We start from the raw sequence: 26,909 nt of genomic DNA on the forward strand, positions 1-26,909 counted from the left end.
GGAAAATAAGAAAAAAAATGGACAAAGTGTGTTTAAAGCTGGCTTCATTGTGGGAGACTCACCAAGCCATGAAATCTTGTTTTTTTTTTTTAATTTAAATTCAATTAGCCAACATATAGTATATCATTAGTTTCAGATGTAGTGTTCAATAATTCATCTGTTGCATATAAAACCCAGTGCTCATCACATCACGTGCCCTCCTTAATGCCCATTACCCAATTACCCCATCCCCCAACCATCTCCCCCCCAGCAACCCTCAGTTTGTTTCCCATAGTTAAGAGTCTCTCATGGTTTTTCTCCCTCTCTGATTTCTTTCCACTCAGTTTTCCCTCCCTTCCCCTATGATCCTCTGCACTGCTTCTTATATTCCACATATAAGTGAAACCATATGATAATTGCCTTTCTCTGATTGACTTATTTCACTTTTTAGCATAATACCCTCCAGTTCCATCCACATTGATGCAAATTGTAAGTATTCATCATTTCTGATCAAGCCACACAATCTAATCACAGTTTAAGAACATGCTTGACCTTCGGACATAGTAAATGCATTAAGAAAAGCAGTGTTTAGTAAGAGCGATGTGGAGGACCCTGCACAGTATTGGACACTTAGAGGTTTTCAGGAAATGTGATTCCCTTTCCCTTATCAGTACTTTGTCTTCTTCACAAAAGTGAACCTTATATTGGGGAAGCCTTGCATACCTCTCAGACTTGTCAGTTTATTTCTTGGGCTGAGAGAGGGGGGATCCCCAGAAATGACATGACTTCTGCAGGGGCTCTTCTGTTCCCTTTTTCTGACCCTTGTTAGCAACCTCTCTCTAGTCTAAGGGTCTCTCTTCCCGCCTTTAGTAACGTCCCATGTCTTGTCATTCTGACAGATGCGTCCCGCTTTCGCCTCTCCTGAGCCAGTGGACACCCCCTCCCCTGACTCTGCTTCCTGGGAAATAGAGGGATGTCATCACGGAAGACCCAGCACTTCATAGCCACGTGTCCTTAAGTACCCTGAGCTTCTGTTTGCCTTTCTGGAAAACATGGGTTGTGGTGGTTCTTCATTTGCTTCCCGGAAGAATACATGACAGAACTCAGCTCGACATGTGGCAGAGGTGTGATCACAGTTCCCGTCCCCACTACCGTTCTGCACCTCAGGGGCACCTCCAAGGCAGCTCCGTAGGAGGGGCCGAGGGGAGGCAAAGCAGAGGTGCAGCAGGGAGACAATGAAGCAAATAAAGCTTCATTGCATAATGTTTTATGAAAAATTGGGTATCATTCTTAACAAAAAAGAGAGAGAGAGTGGAGCTCAGGGAGACCGAGGGAGATGTTCCAGCCTCCGGGGCCGGGCCAGTCCTGCTCGGACGGAGCTTGAACACAGAAGGGCTGCCTCAATTAATGGCGTTGTCCCTGAGGGAGATAATGTTGAGGACTGACACCTCTCCTCTTCACCCACTAGGAAAATTCTGAAGATTGACCCAGCGAATAAGCAAATCACTTCTCTCCTTTACATTAAACCTTAAGGGAAACACAATAGGAAGACTCAGAACTGGGGAAGCCACTTCCCCTCACTGTTTCAGGTCTGGCTCTTCTCTCATCCCCAAGAGTGAAGCAAGAGCGTCTGTCAGTGGTTTGCAATGAATCTTTGGTTCCTGAGTGTTGAATTTGAGGAACCATTCTCTCATAGAGTGACTCGGCCCATTTCGAGAAGTGGTTCTAGTCTTGGCTGCCCAGCAGAATCACCTGTGACAACACCAAATGTCTGCATGTCTTCTTCAGTGGATTTGAGACGGGCCCGGGCCTCTGGATGTTAGAATCCACGGGGGGATTCTGATGTGCAACCACTGCTGTGAGGAAATTCTGAGAACTGCCTAAGACCCCCTCCTTGACCAAACTGTAGTCAGCCCTCTTCTTGATTAGGCCTCGACCTTGGCCTTCTGTGTCCTTCCTGTCTGCCGGGCCTGCATAGTCTAGTCTTAGCAAGAATCCTGCTGAGTCAGCATAGGAAGAATTCCCTCACCCTTGATATCTGGCCAAGTTCTTCACCTCCCACCTTGCATGTTATTTAAAAAAATGTATTCAGACACTTGGTAAAGACAGTAAGGAAAACTTTATTCAGGGGGACCACTGCCATGGGGTTCTACAGTCAGAGAGGAAGAGTAGACTCAAGTCCTAACACAACAAGGACGAATGGAAATTTATACCCAGGAACAGGGGGAGCGTCAGTGGATGGAAAGTTACTAAGAGGGGATATCAAGGGTGGGGGGTGTGTGGCTACATCAGTTTCAGAGGATCCTTGTTGAAAGGCGGGCCAGGGTGGGCAGATATGGAGGGTGGAGGATAAGGAATCTGATCAGATCTCAAGGGTGGGGGATGTTCACCAAAGTGACTCAGTGGGATTCTTGCTCAGCCTGGACTACATGGGCAGAGCCAATGGACTAAGCACAGAGCCCAAGAATGGAGCCTGGTCAGAAAGAAGACTCAGGAGGGGCTGAACTCAAGTTTGGTCAAGGGAGAGAGTCTACCAATGTCTAATAGGTTCTTGGCCAGCCTTTAGCAAGAATCCCCCCATCCCTGGTATCCCTTCTTAGCAATTTTCTATCTACAACCCTCATTCTGCTCAAAGGCTATAAATCCCCACATGTCCTTGATGAACTTGGAGTTGAACCCAATTCTCTCCCCTATTGTGATATTCTTGCAGTAGCCTTAAATAAAGTCTTCTTTAGTTTAAAAAGTGTCAGAATAATTTTTTTTTTAACAGAACCCAAAAGAAAAAATACTATCCTTCATCCAAACTCATAACATGAGAAGGAATGGCACTTAACATTCACAGTGACATTAATTCCGTGGATGAAGCATGCGGTTAGAAGAAAATCAAAATGTATGCTTGAGGGTGCTCTCAAGGAGTTTGAAGAGAGAATAAAATGGGCCAATCAATAATCAAAATAAGAATAGTGCTTTAAAAATGGGGTGAAATAATCTCATCAAAAGGTGCACATGGTTCATGATGAACAGTACGGATCTGATCATGGGGCAGAGAGGACTTTTTTTAAGTTTCTGATTTTTAATCTTCCTGACCCAGTACTTCTGCAGCTGAACAGCTAAGTAAGGAGTGGGAAGCCAGTGACCTCAGGCTACTCAACAAGGCTGCCTCTAGGCAAGAGATTGCCATGGGGCCAAATACCCCTCCTTACACATTCTTCTTCCAGGGGATACATCTGGGTCAGCAAAGCACTCTTTTGCAGGACAATTACCAAGGAGGTTCAAGAAACTGGTCATTCACAGCCTAGATCAGTACTTGTCCACAAGCATCTCCTGACTTAGTAAAGATGGCGGGGCTTTTTCTTGAGGGGAGTGGGGAACAGGAAAGTGGGAGAGAAGATAGGCTCAGGGGTAATCCAGATGGAGGCCCCCAGTTGGCAGTAGGAGGGCTTGGTCAGGCAGGGGGCCCAAGGGGGATCTGGCAATTCTGCCTGGGGTCCTGAGAAGCCCAGGATTCACCTAAAAAAAATAATGTCCTTTATTTTATGACATCCTTGCAAGACAACAGGTGGCCAATGCTAGAGTTGGAAAGTCAATACCAACCTTTTAATAGTTCACATAACAAGCTTTTAAAAGATCTGAATCAACACTTCCTATAAAGTTAATGTTATACACAATCACTCTCCTAATTCAGTGATTCCCAGCTGGTAGCAATTTAGCACCCCAGGGGACATTTGGCAGCGTCTATGGTTGTCTCGGCTATAGGAGTGGTCCTGGGTTCTAGTAGGTAGAGGTCAGAGATGTTGCTCAGCATCCTACAATGCACGGGCCAGCCCCCCACAACAAAGAACATCATGCAGGGGCTGAGCCCTATCCTGATCTGAGGGGGCAGCAGTGGACATTTCCTTCCTCAGTCCCTTGTTTTGAAAAAAGGACAACTGATTGTCTCTAGTAGCTTCCTGGGGCAAGAAGACACGAGACTACTTTTCTGGAGGAAGAGGGAGGAGGTGTATTCGCATGTGAGGGTGCGGTGGTATCCCAGATCATGCCCTAATCTTAAACTAACCTCATCATGTTCTTGGCCCTGGAGCATACACTTTGTTTTCATTTTTCTCAGATGTTTATGAAAATTTAATAACCCTAGCCCAACTTCTGCCATGTAGCTCAAACTCCTCTGTGTCTCTGAAAAGCAGCGACGAAAGGTCCCAACATGGCACTTCTTTCCACAGTGATCACCAGCCTGGTGGTCTCACAGCTGCCGGGGCTGGGAGCCTCAAATCCTTCCCTGAAAGCTCTGTGTGGGCAGAAAAAGCAGTTTCTCCTGTGCAGCCCATCTGCCTTCCAAAGGGGGAATACACAGTGCCCCTCGAGGAATGTTCTCTGCGTAGGAATGCCCATCATGGGACACCTCTGTGGTCGGTCACCACGCTAACTTGTTAAGAGAGCTGCCTCCTGTGTTCTAGAAGCAGGGAATCAGCATTTGGTGAGGGCACGAGAGAGCCGAGCAGGCGCCACCGCCTGGCATAGAGGGGCCAAGTGGGCTTAGCCCTCTCAAAGGCCTCTAGGTCCTGAAGATTAACCAGTTGGACTCACAGCCCATTTCAGCTCTCAAGAAGCCTGCAAAAGGCAAAAGCTGTAAGGACTCCATCAACATTCCCAAATACCCTTGTCTGGCAGTTCTCTAAGAATATTCCCAGGATAACATCAGCATCACCTGTAAACCCCTTAGAAATGTGAGTTCCTGGGCCCCACTGCAGACCCACAGCACCAGAACCTCTGGAGTGGGGCCAGACAATTCTGACGTAGGCTAACATTTGGGAGCCACTCCCCTAGTTGCTGGAAAATATCACAGAGAAGAAGAGGAGAGAACTTCACAGTGAGACCTTACGAAAAGAAAAGCTATACCATTTATTCACACCCAGTACTAGATAATGGACAGTTACTGAAATTCTGTTTTAAAAAAGGCTTCTGGTTTGTTCTTTAAACTGATTTAGATTTCACAGAGTCATGCAGAGCATGGCTTCATTGCAATAAAATCCCTGTGTTTATGAGGTGAGTGCAGGTATGTGGGCTGGAGTGGAGTTTCTGTCTTTACTGGTGCAGTGAGCTCTGGGGCCTGGACCCGTGGCCGCTGTAGAATGAAGCCTCAGTCCAGCCTTCATTGCTTTTTTGCTGTTCCTCCAATCAATATGTTCGCTATCTACCCTTGATGGCGTATGTTTGATACCTACCCTTTGGTATCTATACTGACCGGGGAGGGATGAAATGCCAGGGTGCCCGATGAAGGCCCCGATCCTTCAGTGCTATTGGGTGAAGGGTCAGTATGCCAACTCTTCATCAAGAAAAGATAACACTGTAACCTACAGGACACCGGGGGAAGGCTGTGATCGTAGGTCGTTCAACCTGTTTTTCTGGGTAACCTTCCATTTGTCTTCTTCTGTCATGCCCTCTATGTACTCGCTCCCTTTCTTTTACTCAGCATGGTGTACCAAAATGGGGCCAGAACTGGGGGAAGACTGTGAAGAACTGCACTGGGAGAAAGGTTTTCATGGCCAATAGATCCTAAACAAAATTACCTTTCAGGTCGGCTTGAAGCAAGACAAAACCTACCTCCCTGGGGCCCTTTGGCTGTATCGTGGTTATAAAATCTCCCAAATGATGGCCAGTGTCATTGATCTACATCATCTTTCTTTGGGTCCCAAAGGCCCTGACAACTAACAGTACACAAATGTCCACCATTCATTCCACCCATATCGCCATCAAGGCAACCTCATCCATTTTCTGGAGACTATCCTCTTGGAAAGGTCATTGTGGGTGGGAGAGTGGTCATGGAGGATGTTGCTAAGTGACGGCCTTACCTTGAGGTCCCTGTGGACAATGCCCATTCTATGGAGATAGTAGACAGCATCCAAGACTTGGCGGATCAGAGTGCTGGCATCTTTCTCTGTGTAAAATCCTTTCTCCACTATCCGATCAAACAGCTCTCCGCCGGATACACTGTTTTGTTTTGTTTTTTTAAAAAAAGAACAAATAAGAAATTTGAGGGACCTGAAATTGTTCAGGGAAAGCCATCAATAAGAGATTTCAATATGACAAAAGAACCAAACTTTATTTCCAAATAAATTCCTTTTCAGATTTAAGTTTTGCCCCATGGATTCCCCAGAAGCTATACCAGGGAAGCGTTTCTATGTCATGATGGTATGAGTATCCAGAATGGAATAAAGGCAATACAAATAAACCAGGGCTCATGGACTAGCCAGGATTGAGAAGTCTCTTCTGGCCTTTGCTTCCAACCTGCTATGACAATGTAAGGTCAGAACAACTTTCTAGAATATTGGCATCATCAGATACAGGGAGATGATGGATAGAATGCCTCCTTCACATAAGGAATTATCCTTAAAGGTCTGGAGGGTAGGGAGAATGGGGGGCAGTATTGTGGGCAAAGCAATGAATAGCCACAGGAATGTTTGGGTTCTTGACCAAGTTCTGCTCCTAATATGGTGAGGGCATGGGCGTTCCTTGAATCTCGGACCTCAGTCTTTTTATCTGTAAAATAAAGGGGTTAATCTAGTCAACCATATCCAACAGAAGGTAGGGGCATGCCCTCGGAGGCATCAGAACCTGAAAGCCAATTGTGATTTACAAAAAAAGGAAGAGGAACAACACTCCATTACCTTAACACTGATTTTTGGTGATATTTACTTTTAATTTGTTTTGAAATTCATGCTGCACTATACGTTTTCTTTGTGTTTATTGTGTTTGTTATTTATTGTATTTATTGTCTAGATTGGCAAAGGTCAAACAAGCCCAGGTGGACAGCCCCCAGAGCCCCATTCAGCTCCGATATTTGCTGTTGCTTTGAGTTTAGCAAAGTAACAGAGCTGCACAAATCTAACTTGGAACAATCCCCCAGCCTAGCCTTCCAACCCGCAGAATATATACTCCTCCAAGAAACACAGTGCTTCTTTCAAATAATTACGCCATCTTGGAAATCAGCTTCAAGGGATATATTAACACCATTTTCCTGTATAAAAAGAGAATTCCGAAAAACAAAATGAAGATGATTTATTTGAACTACTAAAATCATAAAACGGCTTCCCAAACAACTTTTACAGCTTTCATAGATACAGTAAAAGACATGCCCTAGCAGTAACACACATACACACACACGCAGCTCTGAATCATTTGCGGCAAGTCATGGCAATTAATAGGCAATAGCTGATCCACCAAAACCTTCCTTTTAAAAAACCAATAAAGAAAACCAGTTGCGGCTTTAAAAGGCCTAGGTGTTCAAGTGTCTCCCATTACCGAGAGTCATTCTAAGCGATGTTGTGCTTGGATAATGTCTTGTTTCCAAAGCAAACTGAGCAGTCAAGATAAGGAAAGGAAAGACGTTCGGGAGCAATAAACAATTCAGAGAGTGAAAAGAAATGGAGACATCAGGGCGAAACATCTTTTGATGACCAGGTTGTCTAAATGGTCCATCCTTAAGTAAACCCAGATCCCAAGACCTCCCCCCCTCAGCAGCAGGACATCAAGCTCTCACCAGGCTTCATGTTTTCAGATCCTTCTTGCCATGAGTTCCAGTGGAAGAACTCTGTAGACCTTGAGGGTCTACTACAGAACCTGTGTGTGTTCACTTCAGTTGATCATCTCTTCAAGCATTCATTTAAGACTCCCTGGGTGCCCACTAGGGGCCACCTACCGTGCCCTGTGGGTGCCAATCCTGGCAGCATTAGCTCTGAAGGAGGAAAGGTCTGTTTGGATTCTGCCCCTCTTCCTCCTCCGCCGTCCACCCACATTCCAATCATGGCACCCCTTCCAAGGGCTCCCGCGCTTTCTTACCACTGATCTGCCTGCCGCTCACATCCTCTGTTCTGCAGCCTACTGGAAGAGCTCAGGCAGGAATGCTCATCCCCTGACTGCCCCCACCTCCCACCCTGAGTACTCTATGACCCACCTTTACCAGATTCTCTCCCTCCTTCAAAACTGATCTCTCCTGCTTCCCATTCTCTCAAAGATCACATCTCCTATGTGATCTATAAGGTATTAATAGATCTTATTGAAGCAAATATTTGTCCTCCGATAGGGCAGCTATGCAGTAAGAACTGAAGCATCAGAGTTGAAGTGTAATTGTAACTGTAGTACGTTCTGTCACGGTCTCCATGCTCCGCACATTTGATATTTCAGTTCTGAAATTTCAAATTGCACCAGGGCTTTCTTCTGAACAGGGCTCAGAAAGTATTCGGTTTCTTTAGAAACCAAGGCAGAGGGGAGAAGTCAAAAAACTTGCCAATAAAAAAAAAAAATGTAAGGATACTCATAAAAATGCCTTAAAATTTGCAAATCACTGTATACTTTTCAAAAATCTCCTTAAGCATACATTTCAAATGGCTACTGTTATGTACTAATAACTGTTTATGCCCCCTCCCATATTCATGTGAAACCCTAAGCCCCAGTGTGATGGCATTTGGAGATGGGGTCATAGGCAGGTATTTAGGTTTAGATGAGGTCAGGAGAGTGGGGCCCTCATGGTGGGATTAGTGTCCTTATAAGAAGAGAAATCAGAATCCAGTCCAGTTCTCTCCTCTCCTCTCCCTCCCTCTCTCTCTCTCTCTGCCATGTGAGTACACAGTAAGGAGAAGGCCATCTATAAGTCAGGAAGAGTCCTTAAAAGGAGTCAAATCAGTTGGCACCTTGATTTTGGATATGCCGGACTCCAGAACTGTGATGTCTGTCATTTAAGCTGCCCTGTTTCTGGTATTTTGTTATGGCAGCCTGAGCTAAGACACCCACTTATTTTGAAAACCATCTGTGAACCACCAGAATCCCAGAATCACTGATGGGAATGTAAGTTTAGAATTGTGGTGAGGGGTGTGACTCATTTTCAGGCCTGCAGATCATGAATAGGTCGGGTGGTTGGCTGCTGAGCTGACTGACAGGTTGCTTTCTTCAATCAATAACCTTTTACAGCACGTTTCCCAAGTGCATGGTTTACAGCTCCACGTTAGAAATGGAGTACCCCAATGAGAGCAGGCCAAGCACTGGGACAGAGTTAGAAGGGTCAGGGGTCAGGTGATGGGGAAAAAGGAGTAGAACCATCATGACAGATCAACAAATAAAATTAATTAATGGTGGCTATGGGAGAGAGGTTCATTGGGGGGGGTGTAGATGTAGAAAGAAACTGGCTATTGGGGTGCCTGGAAGGCTCAGTGGGTTAAGCATCTGACTCTTGGTTTCAGCTCAGGTTGTCATCTTATGGTCATGGGATCGAGCACCATACCAGGCTCAGCAGAGTCTGCTTCAGATTCTCTCTCCCTCTGCCCCTCCCCTCCTCTCTTAAATAAATAAATTAAATTAAATCTTCAAAAAAAGAAAGAAACTAGCAATTAAAGAGGAGAGGACAGACATCATTCAAAATTCTCTATTCTTCTTAATTTAAACTTTTCCATTAATTTAGAACAACCTGTTTTTGCTTTGAACTTGGGTTTGCTCAGTCTCTGATCTTCCATGTCTATTATATTGTCCTGCTATCCCTGCATGTGAATTTTAAATATGCAAATATGAAATCTCAACAAAATTTCAGTTTATTTGTAAAATTTTAAGTAGTGCAATTCTCTTCAAATTAAAGAATCATTGTCAAGAAACATAATTTCAACGCTGCTGGATCAAGTACACGGTAAGTTCTGATTCCACCACAGCATACCGCGACATAACCGAGTCAGCATACCATGCACCCACTGTTAGTACTGGGTAGACCAAGCCATTCTTTACATGCACTTGAACTTCTCCATGCAGTTTCCATAGATGTTATCCCCTTGTTTTAAAATTCACTGCTAAGTATAACTTAAATTTTTTTTATCTTACAACAATATATACACATTCATTAAAAGATAGTACTTGTGCTAATGCTGAAAAATGGGGTCCAAAAACCTGCTCCTCTAGAAGATAGGTATAATAAAATATGAAGAAGGCTGCAGGAAACCAGAATATGTCACCCCAAAATATGCCTCCTTGACATAAAATTTACTTTGAGCTGCAAGCAATTAAGAAGCAGTAAATGCAAGAAAAATATTCCCCCTCTTTTGTCTAAAGGCAAGAAATAAGTTCTCCTTTTACTGGAGATAGACTCTATCAGTTCACAGACTGCACCAGGGAATGTACAAACAAACCTCATTCAACTAACCTTTTAGCTCCCTAGACTCCTCACCATTTACCATCCCTGGCCCAAACCCCTCTGCATTGTCAATTCTTCACAAATTTATTGTTTGTGTAAAAGGTATAGAAGCTTCCAGCTCTGATCACTCCACCCAGGTCTTCGTTCTCTGGGGAAGGATCCCAAGTAACTGCCAAACTTCATTAACACGTGTGTTTTCTTCCCACTAATCTGTCTTCGTCCGTTTCATCTTCAGAGCTAGCCAGGGACCTGACAAGGGTCAAGGAAAACTTTTTTCTCCCTCAAAGGCCAAACGGTATAAGGCTGTGCTGTTAATTTTAGAGAGCAGTCTGAGAAATATTAGCAGTAATGCTGAGATAATAAAAAGCAATGTTATAGCAAATATGCCTTGAAATTTACAAAGACCGCTGTTACCTAACTAGACAGCGATGGCAGAAAAGAGCTGGGGACACGGCTACGAAGCAAGGTGGCCTTTATGTGCCCCAGAGCAGCGCTAGTTATAAATGTTTTTTTCCAGAACCATCTCCCCCATTCACATGTAGTCCTAAGAGGAAGGATGAAATATGCAGGATGTGATTGAGAGAGGCTGCAAGCGAAGCATTTTCACCTGTGAGACCCCCAAGGCCCAGATGGCAGAGGTGTGTATTTTTTCACCGAGCCTGGAGAAAGAAAGGGCCCGTCTTCCCAGTTCTTTCCTCAATGAGATCCCAACTCTGTGGTCTCTGGGATTTCCCTCCTCCCACACAGGGCAGCCGCCCAGCTCCGGGGCCTGTGTTCTTAATCCTCATAGCTTCCCTTGGCTTTGGCACCCATGCACCCTGCTCCTGGGGGGACTCTCTCACCCACTCTGGGAAGATTAGGGGTTTATTCCATGCAACCTCTATCCTCAATATTTCCTCCTTTGACAAATCCTACTTTAATAATAAAAATATATTTTTTTCTTAGAATTCAGTTTCATAATATCTTCCTGGCTCAATCTGTTCAGAAAATTCCAAAACACAAACGCATGCCTCTCCACCTCATGGACCGGATCAGTGTAACTCCTGGTGTTCCATTGTACTTCAATTCTGGCTATTTTGCCTTCTCGATGTCTGGGTGTTACAGACTGACTGGTGTTCCACCCACTGATTTCAGATGTGGAGATCCTAACCCCTCGTACATCTCAGAATGTGACCGTATTGGAGGTGGGGTCTTTAAAGAGGTAATTATGGTTCAATAAGGTCAGATGTGTCCAATATGATGGGTGTCCATATAAGAGAGAAAGAAAGAGAGAGAGAGAGAGAGAGACCAGAATGTGAGCACATAGATACAACACTATGGGAACGCAGAGAGAAGATGGCCGCCTATAAGCCAAGGAGATGGACCTCAGGAAAAACCAAATCTGCCAACCCCCTGAACCTGGACTTTCTGTTGTTAAGCCCCCCAGTGAGTAGCATTTTTGTTAAAGCATCCCTAGCAAAGTAATAGACTGGGCAATATAAAGGATACCCCATAATCATACAGGGGATCTTTGAATTACATTCTCTTCTTGTGTTTTTCAAGATTTATTGGGGGGATGGGACAGTTTCTTCCACTGTATTTGCATTCTATGCTTTGTTTAATCATCAAATCATCAAATAATCTTGTATCAAGCCAAATATGTTGTCCCTGTTTCCAAGGGGCACATCGTCCACCATGGCAGGGGTGGGGTGGGGACTAAGATACACAGACAAGTAAGCACAGTGTAGATGGTTCTGAAGCTGGGGGGTGGGGGGGTGATGAAGGTGCTTTGGAAAATCCCAGAAAGACACCTAGAAGGGTCCTAGGGACAGGGCAGGAAAAGGAGAGTCTGAGCTGTCTTAAAGGACAAGTGATATTTAGTCAAGTGAAGAAAAGCCCAGGGGACAGGCAGACCCCAGTAATTTGGATTGTCATGAAAGGAGTCTCTGGTGAACTAAATATCTTTGGGGGAATACAGTCAGTGAAAGAGGATTCCCGAAGGCAGGGCAGACTTGAGAGAACAGAGTTAAGAGGAAGGACACGACAGGTGGAAGAAGAGGGTGGAGGCAGGAAGGAACAATGTATGTACAGCAGGCTGACTTATCTGGAAAATGCACCTGGTGAGGATGAAGTCACATCATAAAGGAATCTGCAAATCAAGCCTTGGACTCAGATGGGCTGCAGGGGAAGACAGCAAATTCTAATCTACCTGGGATCTAAGGTGACCCACTTCGGAAAGGGATGCTGCTAAAGGAGTGACCGTGTGTGGGTGTGGGTTTGGGGTGAGGGGCGTCATGGGCCAAGGGCCCTTTCTGAGATGTGCATGCTGTCATCCAACAAAGGTCTGTCATTGCCATCCTGGAGGCCCACAGCTTTTAGATTCTGGGCCCTGTAGCCTTCCTGCCACCCTCAGAGGTGTTCACAGGAGCAAACCCATTCCTCCAGACCCTTGTTGGCCCACTCTGCTGTGTGCACTGATTTTCCACCCACCCAAGCAACAACTTCCATTGCTTTCCATGGGGCCTCAGGGATTCCTTGGAATCATCTTCTCTCCAGGTTTCCAACTACGCCCCTTTAGTTCCCAGCCGGCTGCCCCTCGAGGTGGGCCAGGGCAAGTGTGGTTATGGCCAAAACCATGGAAAAGAAACAACTAAAGGCATTTTAATTGTGTATGGGAAACTTGCTTGCTGAGACCCTAATAAAGAAATTCTACTTCTGCATTACTCGTGAGGAAAAGACCAGAGGATTTATTGAGAAATTATTAGCATGTTCAAGGTTTCAAGAGAAAATAATTCCTCTAACTCAAAGCACCTGTTCGTTTCAATAAAGATAATTAGAAATCATTTTTAGGTTTTTGCATTCCAAGAGGGCAAAGCATATCTTATTCCTCTTGAATCCCCAGTATCTACGACTATTGTATTCCAGTGGGAAAGGAAGAGAAAGAAAAGAAAGAAATCCACAAATAAAGAAATGAAAAACATTCAGGGTCCAAAATGTGGTACAGAGAACCGAAACAAGCCTGAGATGAGTGGTGTAACCCTTTTTGAGCAGGCTCCAGGACCCACCCCATCCCTGGATGACAGGAAAGAGCCAGCCGAGGGACCATGGAGGGGAAGCAAAGGGGTGAGCCAGTCCCAAGATCCTGAGGACAGCAAAGGTCTTAACAGTATTTGGGGATCAAAAAAAAAGGTCAGCAGTGACTGGAGTCTGGTGGGCAATGGGTAGAATGGTTGAGAAAGAGGAAGGCCCAGATCATATGGCGCCACGTGTGACAGATTGAATGTTTGTGCCCCACCCCCCTCGATTCATATGTTGAAAACCTAATCCCCAATGTGATGGTATTTGGGGGTGGGGTCTGTGGGAGGTCATTGGGCCATGATGTCTCTCACTGGCACCCAACTATGCTGTTGCTCTGATCTAGGACTTCCAGGCTCCACAAACTGTGAGACATCAATTTCTACTGTTTATAAGCCACTGTCTATGGTCCTTTGTAATGGCAGCCCAAATGGACTAAGGCACCATGCAAACGAATGTTCAAACAGGATGTGTTTATCCTACCTTTGGTAAGAAATCATTAGAAGATTTTCAGTTGAGGGACAGGTGAACTTATATTTTTTCATGATCATGCTGGCTGCTACGTGGAGAATGGGTTTTAGAGGCAAGAGTGACCACAGGCAGATCACTGAGGAGCTCCTGCGGCCACATCCGGGTGAGAGAGGAGGGTGGTTCAGCTTGGGGAACACTGGAACTAGAGAGAAGTGGACACACGTGGAGTACGTTTTGGAGACACAGTAGACAAGACTCACTGATGAGGCTGACATGGGCATGCAGGAAAGAGAAGAATCAAGAATGCCTCCTAGATTTTTGGCTTGAGACACAGCCAGGTGGTAGCGCCATTATTTGAAATGTGGGACCTGGTGAAAGAACAGGTTTGGAAGGGTTAGGACAGCACTGACCACCAGAACTTCCTACAATGACAGAATGCTCTTTACCTACAATGTCCAATATGGTAGCTGCTAGTCACAGGAGGTTATTGTACATTTGAAATATGCCAGCACACCTGAAGAATTGTCTTTTGCATTTAACTTTAATTAATGTAAATAGCCACATGGCCCTACCGTATTGGATTGCTCAGACCTAGAGCCTTGAGTAGGATATGTGGAATCTGAGGTGCCTTTTGGATGAAGATATCAAGCAACAGCTGTGGGTATAAGTCTGAAGTTCAAGGACAAAGATCAGGACTAGCATTTAAAATCAGCAAGTCATCCACAGGGAGATGGTCCCCAAAGCCAAGATGCTAGACATGATCAACCACTGAGAGAGTGCAGTTGGATAAAAGAAAGATGTCTGAGCACTGGGAATGCCAACAATCAGATAAGGAAGAGCCGGCAAAGGACCAGGCAGAGAGGTAGGAAGCAAAGGAGGAGAGTGTGGTGCCATGGAAACCAAGTGTGGTGCCATGTAAACCAAGGAGGAGAGTGTGGTGCCATGGAAACCTCTGAGAGGTCAAGCACCATGAGGACAGAGAAATATCCATTGTATTGGGCAAGACAAAGTCCAGGGCTGGAGGCAGTGAGCCGGGAGTCATTGGCATATGAGATGGCCTCTAGACTGTGGGACTGGAGATGTCTGAGGACACAGAGAAGAGACGGGTACCCAGGACTGAGCTCTCTGAGCCTCATTTTTCTCCTCTGTAAAAGGGGTAATTATACTTGCTTTAAGAATCAAGTGAGACAATGCAAGTCTGTCCTAGACAGATTCCTGGCATGCCTCACATGCCTCACTGTTCTGCAAAAGTGCCTTCTCCCCTCCCACTGAGGATCTCGGGCAGGTGCACAGACAAGGCATCTGTGAGAAAGCTGCTAGGAACAGAGCTGCCACCAGAGGAAGGTGGCGCAGGACCTCTGGTTCTCTGGACACGAGAGCCCCTGTGCTTCTCTGTTCCCCGCAGACAGGCTGGGGATTTTGGAAAATATCCATGCCCTTGATTAGGATAGAGATTTGTGAAAATTTCAGCATTATTACATAATCTTGCAGTTTAGTATTGTGACTTCTTCTGCACTAATTAGTAATCTTTCTATAACCTTATATAACGAGGATTTGCAAGGGGAGGGTCAGAATGCTATCAACCTAGCACGGAGTATTTCCTGAGATGTTCTAGGTTCATCAAGCACTAGCTGACATGCCATAGCCCCACACAGTGACCTTCTGGTAGAACACACACAACACGGGCTCTGTAGGAACAGACACTCTTGGATGTTTTAAATACAGTTTGGGGAAAAGTTCTGCAAAGAACTGTTTGACTATTACACCCTGGCTTTCCAGGATTAGTTCCAATTAGGAAGATTTTACTTGGCAACACATTGTTCTGTTATAATTTTTCTAATATTAGAATAGCCTTGCATTCCTTGAGCAGATAACAACTGGAAGAGGCAGGAGATGGCTCTGGAATAGGTCTAGGAATGTGGCTTGGATACAGATAGTCCATAAATTGTAACTCCCATGTAGGGAGTCGCCATTGGACTGTAAGCACATCTTTGTCTATCTTGGGTAAGGGGCTGTGTTCAAAGCTGATAAGAGAGCGACCGCACACTCTCATGCACGCTCAGAGAGTCAGACTCTGAAGGCAACTGGCTAAGGCTCCAATTTTAGGACAAGCTTAAAAACTGCATTTTAAATTCTTTTTTGTTTGTCCAGTTTTTTTTAAAGATTTATTTATTTATTTATTTATTTATTTGAGACAGAGAATGAGATAGAGCATGAGAGGGTCAGAGGGAGAAGCAGACTCCCTGCCAAGCAGGGAGCCCGATGTGGGACTCGATCCAGGGACTCCAGGATCATGACCTGAGCCGAAGGCAGTCGCTTAACCAACTGAGCCACCCAGGCGCCCTGTTTGTCCAGTTTTAATGAAGTTCATTGTATGTATTTATATGAGTTCTAGTGTTTCTCAGCCAATGGGGATCTCTACTGAAAACCTTACAGCATATGTGTGGGAGAGCATGTGTATTTAGGTAATGCAAGAAAGATCTAACGATGCCTTCAAAAAAGTAAAAACAAAATAAAAATCTCCTGTCTACTGTTCAGCCTTGCGATATGCTCAGTGCCTTTGCTGATGAAGTCTGTGGGCTCCCCAAGTTTACTTTCTATCAATAGCGCTGACAAAGGTCATGGTCACGGCTACCCACTGCAGGGTTCCCTGGCTCCAGGCCACCCCTGTACTTGTTGAACCCTCACATAGTTTCTTAATCTGATTCTTACTCATTGTGGGGGTGAATGTCATTACTTCAGAAAAGGCTTTCCTGACCCCCAGACCAGATTAGGTTCCCCCCAATTATATTCTCTTAACTCCTGTATTTCTATGCAACACTCAGCTGTTAGAGTTAATTATTGGTATATTGGTATATATTGGTATATTCATTCGTGTAATGCTCTGTCCTCCCCACCTATCCCAGATGGTGAACTCCATGAGGCAGAGGCAATTTCAGCCTCCTTGCTGCTTTTACCCAGGGCCTAGCAGGGTACTGGCACAGATGAAACACTAACTAAATATTTACCGAATAAAAAAAGATGTTGCATAAGAAATGCATAGTGAGTGGGGTCTGGGTCTTGCTGGGCATGGCATCCTTCAGCAATCATGCACATCCTCAAAGCATGTGCCACAGAGCACCAGACAGAAGGGCCCCGAAGACTACTCTATGGAGCAGACCAGCAGCTGAGCCAATTTTCTCTTGCTCTCCACCACATCCATTCCCTCCCTTATTCATTCATTTATTCCTGCTCTCCCAGCCTCCTAAACCTGCTGCTAGTTTGCATGTTATAGCTTTGTCTCACCCGTCTTATCCTCCCTTGGCCTCCTCTGCTCTGGGTCTTGACTTTTTGCTTGGAGTAGGCACCCACACTCTGAAGAATGTCCTGGCTTTGCCCAGGGACCCTGAGCAGACTAGACCTTGTGGCTTCCCCTCAAAAGAAGGTCATACCTACAAGCATCTACATTAAGAGAAGCCCTTCATCATATTTTTATAATCATTCATTTAAAAAATTATGCCAAGAACAGACACATGAAAAGGTGCTCAACATCACTCATCATCAGGGAAATGCAAATCAAAACCACAATGAGACATCATCTCACACCTGTCAGAGTGGTTAAAATACAAAACACAAGAAATAACAAGTGTTGGCGAGGATGTGGAGAAAAAGGAACCCCCATGCACTGTTGGTGGGAATGCAAACCGGTGCAGCCATTGTGGAAACCAATACGGAGGTTCCTCGAAAAATTAAAAATAGAACTACCCTATGATCCAGTAATTGCACTACTGGGTATTTACCCAAAGATACAAAAACACAAACTCAGAGGAACACATGCACCCCTATGTTTACTGCAGCAGTGTTTACAATAGCCAAAATATGGAAGCAGCCCAAGTGTCCATCAAAAGATGAATGGGTAAAGATGTGGTGTATACATATACAATGGAATATTCTTCAGATATAAAAAAGAATCTTGCCATTTGCAACAACATGGGTGGAGCTAGAGAGTATAATGCTAAGTGAAATATGTCAGTCAGAGAAAGACAAATACCACATGATCTCACTCATATGTGGAAGTTAGGAAACAAAACAAACAAACAAAGGGGAAAAAGGGAGATAAACCAAAAAAATCCCAGACTCTTTACTATAGAGAACCAAGTGATGGTTACCAGAGGGGAGGTGGATAGGGGGATGGGTGAAACAGGTGGTGGGGATTAAGGAGTGCAACTGTTGTGATGAGCACTGGGTGTTATATGGAAGTGTTGAATCGCCATATCGTACACCAGAAACTAATATAACTGTATGTTAACTAACTGGAATTAAAATTTTTTAAAATGCAAAAACAAAAGTAAAAACAAAGAAATAAGAAAATGATGTCCAAAACGCATTTCAGAGAATCTGCCAAAGGGTAAGTTAGTGAGTGCTAGAGATCAGGGCTTGGCAACGGAGGGTGAGGGACTGGCTGGCAATGACTCGGCCCGATCTGTGCCATGTGGACAGGATGGGGCTGATCACAAGAGACCCAAACAGGCTGCAGAACAAAAGCAGGTAAGCCACGGAGTTTGTTGTCATTTGTATGTTTGATGGCTAAGTGTTTTAAGGCATTCCCTGGTAAATGTACACATACACATTATATGTGCACTGAAATGTTTTCTTCAATTAATGTGCTCTTTTAGGAGGAAGGTAACAAAACGAACCACTTGCCAGACATTCCAGGTCAACCCTCCGCTCTATCGCTCTTTCACTCAGCTCAAACTGCTGCAAGGCTGAGGCTGTAACAAAACCTTCACTCGTGGCTATATGGCCAGCAGCTTCTAGAACATACTTCCTATGTGTCCTAGTGCCCATATTGGGTAAAAGTAATGCTTGCTGGTGGATTTCTTCTTTTTTTCTTTCTAGCAGCCACACACTGACCTTCCACACTTAGCAAAGAGGGAAATAAGATGCCACATGACATTGAATGTGATCGTTGCAACATGTTCAAAGACAACATGTCACAACCTATAAAACCATATTATGTTTGTGTCTAGTGTGAGCCTTCACATAAAAAGTTGGCAAAAGTTTCTTCCAAGTTGATAAGGTCCATTAAGAAGGCAGGTCACTAACCCCAAACTACCACCCTGAAATTTGAATGACAATTTAGAATTACTGTCTCCTTGAAGCAGCCATGCCCAAAACTGAGGGGCGGCCTTTGGGCGAAGACTGTTTGTCAAGGTATGGATTGCTAGTAAGACCTCCAGTTCATATTTTTACAAGGAAACTGTCTCTCTGCAAACACAAATCATTAAAATAAGAGAGTAAAATCTCTTCAGTGACAATCAAATTCAATAGAGAAACAGAAGTCATGGAAAGAATCTGAACCTCTGTAGTCCACACTTGGCTTGTTATCCGTCACTGCTAAGGAACATTCCAGGCCTTGTGCGGCCATGCCCATTGCCCACAGTTTGGGGACATGGCACAGTGGAGCCCCTCCCAATGGGCTGTGTAAGTAGCCACTGTCCTCACCGACAGAGAGTCACTCTGGGCTGCCACTGATCCCCAGATCAGAAGCTTGGAGCGGCTTGCAGTAGTTTTTCAGATTCCAAAAAGGAAGCTCTTTCTTTCCCTCCTTAAGTTTTAAAATTGTCCTAAAGGAGAACTCCGAGCCCTGCCCACCTGGTCCCTCTTCCAACACCACGCATGTCTCCAAGATGTGATGGCCGGGGCTCACATGAGCTTCATGCATCATTCCCCTTCTTTCTTCCTGATGTTCTAAGCACAGAATGGTTCTGTACTCCCTCAGGTCCACAAGAGGACTTTGGCAGAAATATTGCTTACTCAAGATTCTTCTGAAAGGCACACTACTACTATGCTTGCTTTTGAACCATTTTTAAATATATATATATTTATATATTTTTATATATTTGTACTATAAATTAAATATATTATAAATTATCATATATGTATTTTAATAAATAATAACTAGAAAAGTTTAAATATTATGAGCTATGAGGGGTAAAGAGTGGAGTAGTCCCAGCCAAACTAGACACCAGGATAGCTCCTTAGCTTCTCTTTGCTGTATCTCTGACTGGGGCCAAGATGGTTAATTTTGCATTTCAACTCGACAGGAACACAGGATGCCCTATTCTGTGTGTGTCTGTGAGGGTGGGGTGTTTTTTTTTTTATTGCAAGATTAACATATGAATAGGTAGACTGAGTAAAGCAGATTGCTCTCCCCAATGTGGGTGGGCCCCGTCCAATCAGCTGAAGGCCTGGATAGAACAAAAAGGCTAAGAAAGAGGGAACTCCTCCTGCCTGAGTGCCTTAAAGCTGACACATCTGTTTTTTCTTGCCTTTGAACTTGAGCCAATACATCATCAGCTCTTTCTGGGTCTTGAGCCTATCAGTCTTTGGATGAGAACTACATCATCAACAATCCTGAGTCTCCAGCTTGCTGACTCACCCTGATGATCTTGGGACTTGTCAGCCTCTCTAAAATTGTAAACCAGTTCCTTACAATAAATCTCTTTATATATATGTATATATACTTATATAAAATATATAAAACATCATGTGTACACACACCTTATTGGCCCTGTTTCTCTGGAGAACCCTGACTAATGCATGACCAGGAACTTTCAACGTCCAGGTTTCTGAAGCTTCTAGAACTCCTTGGCTCAACCCAAACCCCAATTAACGGCATCATTTGTGGTATTCAGAAAAATAAATGTCTGGCCTCCAAAACATAGGTACCTTTGAGGCCATCTGGTGAAGCCCCTCGTTCTGCTGATGGGGACAGGGGTTCCCTGGCTGCAGTGTCACTCACCTACGGTCACATGGTTCTCGATGGTGGGGTCTCCTGGCATTGCGTCCTGTTGCCTCTTGTGAAAAGACACTTTTCTAGCAACCCTAGTCACTATCTATAAGAGAAGCCAGAGAGCAGAGAAAACAATGTAGCAAAAGAAGAGGAGATGAAGAAGAGGGGAACAGAAGAGGCAGCAAGGACCAGGAAAAGAGGAAGTATTTTCAGAAGCTGTCTGTCTGTCCAGAGACCATCCCCCCACGGCCCCCCCAAAACGTTCTCTGGAATGGAATGGGAGCATACGACATGGAAAATTCCCATTTGTAAATACTTCATCTACTGCTCCAAGTGCCCCCACGATGTCTGGCAAGCTCTTCTAAGGTACTTGAACCCCAAGCAGACAGATCTAAGGACTCAGTAACTTCTGTTTTTACTTTTACAGGTAATTGTAGGCATCCAGCCAAATACTAAATGCACCTTTGATGACAAAAACCCTTCAAGGCCAACTACAGCCTAATATGCTGTCCAAGGGCCAAAGGGGCCCCAGGACATACTTTCAACAAAGTTGCTGTCTTTGATTCATAGTTTTCTAGAAGAAAGTTCTTACACCACCCTCTCTTCTATTTGGAAACACAAAAACACAAATAAAAACCCATATACAGCAATACCTAAAAAACTCACAAAGCCACCTTAGGCAGAGACACACTTTCTTCAGTGCGACCAGAATTATTTACCTTTCCTATTCTCTTCAGCACACTCTGTTTCTAGTGTTTTTGCCTGGGGTGTGTGTTTACATAGACGTTTATTTGAAAATAACCATGAGCTTTGATCACTCGGGCTGTTATAAAACAGAGCAGGTTCTGTTTAATGAGTGAGGCCAGAGTGGACATCCTCACAGTCCTGCAAGTGACAGGGTTCTCAGCACCAACGGTCACCAAACTCATTCACTGTGCCCACAAAGCTTCATTTTTTGTGGGCACAGAACTGAGGGCCCCAAGCATAGAACTTATGTTCTAGTGTTCACCTTTCTTTGCTGCCAGAGTGTTTTAAAATGTGCCTTTCCACTTCATGCACACTGGGATGGTTATAACTTAAAAACAAAGCAAAAAGAAAAAATGGAAATGACAGCTGTTGGTGGGAATGTGGTTAAACTGGAATCCTCCCATATTGCTGGTGGGAATATAAAATGGTGCAGCCCCTCTGGGGAATAGAGTATGGTGGTTCTTCAAAATGTAAACAGAGAGTTACAATAGAACCCAGCAATTTCATTGCTAGGTGAATTAAACATATATATGCTTATAAAAATTTGTACCTGAAGTTCACCACAAAATTACTCATAATAGCCAAAAAGTGGAAATAACCCAATGGGCATCAACTGATGAATGGATTAACAATATGTGGTATATCCATATAATTCGTACAGGAATATTATTCAGCCATAAAAAGGAATTCAGTACTGGTACATACTATACAACACTGCAAACATATTGAAAACATTATGTTAAGGGAAAGAAATGAGACATAAGGCTACACATTGTGTGATTCCATTTATATGAAATTTCCAGAATAGGCAAATCTATAGAGATGGAAAAAAGATTAGTGTTTACCAAAGTCTGGAGTCGGGGGGATGGGGGATGGAAGGGGGGCTAACCACTAATGGGTACAGAGTTTATTTTGAGGGTGATGAAAAGTTTCTGGAATTATATAGTGGTGACGTTTTCATAATCTAGTGAATATACTAAAAAACACTGGATTTCATACCTTAAAAGGGTGAATTTGTGGTAGTGAATTATATTTTATCTTAAAAATCTTCTCTTTTGCTTTTTTAGACTCCTTATTTTATCAACAGGATGACAAATGTGCAAAGGCTTTTATACAAACCTTAGAATTTTCTCCCTTTGTCTTTTATCACTTCCTGTCTTTTCCTTACCTATTCCTTCTCCTCCTTTTGATGCCATACAAAGGTGGTCTCTCACTGGAGCTACTATTTCCTTTTTTAGAAAGCCCTCTCTCACTGCCTGCTGTCTTGCACACACTAATACAGCTCCCTGTCTCTGATATAAGTTCTCTTAGGGAATGGAGTAGAACTATAATGCACAGAGCCATCTGTCAAATGCGGTATTCTTAGATGACCTCTGGGAATAACTCACTTAAAGGGAGTGAGCCTCATTCTCTCTGGAAAGAGCCTGCCTTACATCTCCCAAGGTCTTACATGATGTGACCTCAAATAACTGGTAAATGGCACCTCACTCATATAAATGTGAGTCTTGTCTTTTTCCTATCAATAGATCCCTTCAGATAAGAACTTAATTGCGTTAAAACTTCACTAAAGTAATTTGCTTCAAAATATATCAGGAATGATTTTTTTTTTTTTTTTAAAGGGAGCATGCTGTTAGAGTGACAAAGATATTCTAAAACTGGATCGGGGGTATGGTTACATAACTTGGTGAAATTTACTGAAAAATCATTGAGTTGTACACTTCAGATGAGTGAATTTTATGGTATATAAATTATACCTCAATAAATTGTCAAAAAAAAAAAAAACCCAAAATAAGTAAACCATGGGGCTGGAAGGGGGAGATGTGAGTGGAGGTGGACAAAAGGAAGATGGGCTCTAGGCTGACAATTGTGGAAGCTGAGTGATGGGTAAATGGAGTGGGTACTGTTGGGCAGTGCCTAGTGCTACCCTTGAGACCATCTTAGGTGAGGGACTGGTGGCTGAGGATGGCTCTTGGCTGAGTCCCTCCAAAGGCCTTTCCCTTAGTGGAAGAGCTCTGCTTGTCCAAGGCTGTGCCTCCCTCTCTGGGCAGAGCCCACGGACAAAGACCAGACACTTGTTTCAAGGAAAGAGAGATCCTTTAAGGGCCATGCCCATCCACAGGTCCCAGAGTTAGCTGAGGCTTTTGTTGAGACTTGCAGCTCAGCATCTCCCTCTGGCCTGGCCTGCTTCCTTTCCTCCCTGCAGATACTGATTGCAACAGTTCTCCCCAGAAAACCACCTGCACCCAAACCCCTGCTTCAGAGTCTGTCTCCAGGGAACCTGATCTGAGACTGAGGCTCATTATATATTCTTTCTATGTTTGCAAGCATTTAAAATTTTTCATAAAAAGGAGTAAAAAAACAAAACAAAACCCCAAATTCCCCAAACTAAAAGACCACAAACTCTGGGGAAAATATATCTGACGTTTCATAGACTGTGTAGCCAATAATAAATTTGTCATTTGATGAATTCTACATCAGAACCCTGGCTCATCTTTATCAGCACTTTCCCTGCTCTTTCTTAATGACTGAGATGCATTTACCCATCTGTGTAGATGGGGTTGGTGAACTCAGGTCTCCTCTTGTCCCGACTGTCTCCAATCATTTTAAGAGTGTGCAGTCTCTGCCAAGCATGAAGAAAGGAAAACAAGGAATCTGAGAGTAATGAGACTTTCAGAAAGGCAATGAGATGCCAAGTAAGTCTGTACCCACACTTGAATTTAGAGTCCATTTGTTTCCTACATTTAATATAATTCCACTTGCTGCTAGAAAGCCCATAGGCAGGAGGATAATAAGATTTTGGTGATTAAATTATTTAAAGTCACTGATACTATAACATTTTAGAGCACATTCCACATATTCTGTCTGTTACATCAAAAGGATGATCTGGAAAATCCCCTTTCCTTAGGGAGCCCAGGAACCAATTATCTGAAATTGCCTTGCTTAAAAAAAAATCCCAAATCTTATTAGAAATCTCTGGTTATCTTACCATCATTAACTCCCATTGGCCCATTTCATGAATGTTGGTACTATATTAAATGTCCTCAACCAAAGAGATATAAATTATTGATGTTGTTATGCTAGATCCAACTCAGTTCCCAACACTATGGCATGTGTTGTTCTATGTGAAAACAGTTCTCTGCAGAGGCGGCACTGCCTTCCAAATTCTTACAAATTGCTGCAGAACTGCCTTGGTTCACCTATTTCTGCCTTATTCAGTCTCTTAGCTTCTCGAGTTGTCAGCCTGCCTATGTTCATCCATCTGTCCTGCCCACCTTTCTGATTCCATCTCCTGCTTCTGATCTTGTCTCTCCCATGATGTGGTACTTCCATGAATGAATCACTTACTTATAACACAAAGTCCTCTCCTACATGTAAATTTCCCCATAGGCTGTTCTTTGTGCCCACCTTTCTAAAACCCCAAACTTGTTTCGGGGAATACTACCCAAATGGAGAACAGGGGAGGGATCAGGGGATAGCAAATAGCACTACTCCTTTACCATGCTTTTTTTAAAATTGTATTTATCTTATTTTATTTTACTTTTACCTATTGACTCCCTTCACTCGTTTTTCCACCTCCCACCCCCTGCCTCTGGAAACCACCTCTATTCTCTGCATCTATGGGCTTGGTTATTTTTCATTTTTTTTTAAATTATTTTTAGATTTTACCTAGAAGAGAGATTGTACGGTATTTGTCTTTCTCTGACCATGCTAACTATTACATAATATTTTTACAAGTTAGGAAACATTTGACACAAATAATACCACATTTCAACTCATAACTGTTGTCAATCTTTTACTTTTTGAAAGTATCTGTGAGGTCAAAATGGCAAAATAGTTGTCTTCTATTGTCTTCTTCCAAAGAACACATATTTTGATAATCACCCACAATAAGAATGCCTTTGTGAAAGTCTAACAGTCCAGAGAAGATGTTTCAGCATACCCCTGGGGCCTAAGAAGAATCCAAGATTGGACCCATTGGAGAGAGTAAGAGGAACAGTTTAGCTTTACCTGTGTCATCCTTCTTCCACAGCTCAGGGCCAAGGGAGAGCTCCTTGTCCCATGACTTCTCCCATTTGGAAAGTGAGGACATATGAGTGAGCATCTGGCTTCCCTAGATGTGCAGGACACCACCAAAGATACCCACGTCTTTCTCCCCCTACCAGAAAACTGTGGTATACTGCATGGGTAGAAGACAAGAAGATGCTGGCAGACCAGTAGCCAGGTCTCTTTGATGCCCTCCAAGGGACACATATGGCTATCAGGGGGTTTCTCAGCAGAGACTTTACAGGCCAGGAGAGAGTGGAATGACAGATTCAAAGTGGTAAAAGAAAAAAAAAAAACAGCCAACCAAGAATACTTTACCTGGCCAAGTCCTTCAATAATGAAAGTGAGATAGAAACTTTCCCAAACAAACAAAAACTGAGGAAGTTAATCACCATTTAGAGATACCGTGTAAGAAATGCTTAAAGGTAATTTTCAAGCTGAAATGAAAGGATGCTAATTTTAACATGAAAACGAATGAAAATATAAAAAACACTGGTGAAGGCAAATATATAGTCAAATTCAGAGTACTCTAATACTGTATTGTGCTGGGGTGTTAATCAACTCTAGTATAAAGGTTAAAGGACAAATGTATTTAAAAATATAGCTATGAGGGGCACCTGGGTGGCTCAGATGGTTAAGCGTCTGCCTTCAGGTCATGATCCCAGGGTCCTGGGATCAAGCCCCGCATCAGGCTCCCTGCTCAAAGCGGGGCCTGCTTCTCCCCCTCCCTCTACTTCTCCCCCTGCTCATATTCTCTCTCTCTCTCTCTGTATCTCTGTGTCTCCAATGAATAAATAAAAAAATAAAAATAAAAAATAAAAATATAGCTATGATAATTTTTCAGTGGATGTAAAACATAAAAAAGAGGTAAATTGTGACATCAAATACATGATCTGTATGGGGAGAGGATTAAAGGGTAAAGTTTTTGTGTGCAATTGAAGTTAGTAATTATCAGCTTAAAACAGACTGTTATATTTATAAGATGTTTTCTGTAAGCTTCATGGTAACCACAAAGTAAAAAACCTACAGTAGATACACAAAATATAAAAAGAAGGGAATCAAAGCATATCACTATGGAAAATCAATTCACAATGGAAGGCTGCAAGAGAGGAAGCAAGGAATACAGGAACTATAAGCCAGAAAACAATGCAGTGGCATAGTAAGTCCTTACCTATTAATAATTACTTTAAATGTAAATTAATTAAATTCTCCACTCAAAAGGCATGGAGTAACTAAGTGTATAAAAGACCCAACAGTATGCTGCCTACAAAAGGCTCACCTCAGCTAAAAGGAAATATATAGACTCAGAGTAAAGTAATGGAAAAAGATATTCCATACAAATGGAAAATAAAATAGAGCAGGGGTAACCACACTTACAGACAAAAGAGACTTTAAGCAAAAAACTAACAAGAGACATAAAAGGTTATAATATAATAATAAGTGGGTCAAATCATCATGAAAATATAACAATTTAAACATATATGCACCCAACATTGAAGCATTAACTTATTTGAAGGGAGAAATAGACAATAGTACAATAATAGTAGAGGACTTTAATACCCTGCTTTCAATAATGGATTGATCATCTAAATAGAAAATCAATAAGGAAACATTGGACTTAAACTATACTTTAGACCAAATGGACCTAACAGACATATACAGACATTCCAT

General features: G+C 43.3%; 1 protein-coding gene across 4 annotated transcripts in view; it reads right to left on the bottom strand.

The window, feature by feature from the left end:
- The window catches only part of CAMK1D (calcium/calmodulin dependent protein kinase ID), a 425,032-nt gene that overhangs the window by 50,704 nt on the left and 347,419 nt on the right, over positions 1-26,909 (bottom strand). For all 4 annotated transcript variants that reach the window (XM_045874421.3, XM_054507361.2, XM_064592067.1 and 1 more), the window contains exon 4: positions 5,829-5,967. In XM_045874421.3, the coding sequence (XP_045730377.1) occupies positions 5,829-5,967 (139 nt within the window). The remainder of the gene's footprint in view (positions 1-5,828; positions 5,968-26,909) is intronic.

This window comes from Mirounga angustirostris, unplaced genomic scaffold (assembly GCF_029215605.1).
Source record: "Mirounga angustirostris isolate CCGP_5_RB_7025 unplaced genomic scaffold, mMirAng1.0.hap1 SCAF_5, whole genome shotgun sequence".
NCBI classification, from domain to species: domain Eukaryota; kingdom Metazoa; phylum Chordata; class Mammalia; order Carnivora; family Phocidae; genus Mirounga; species Mirounga angustirostris.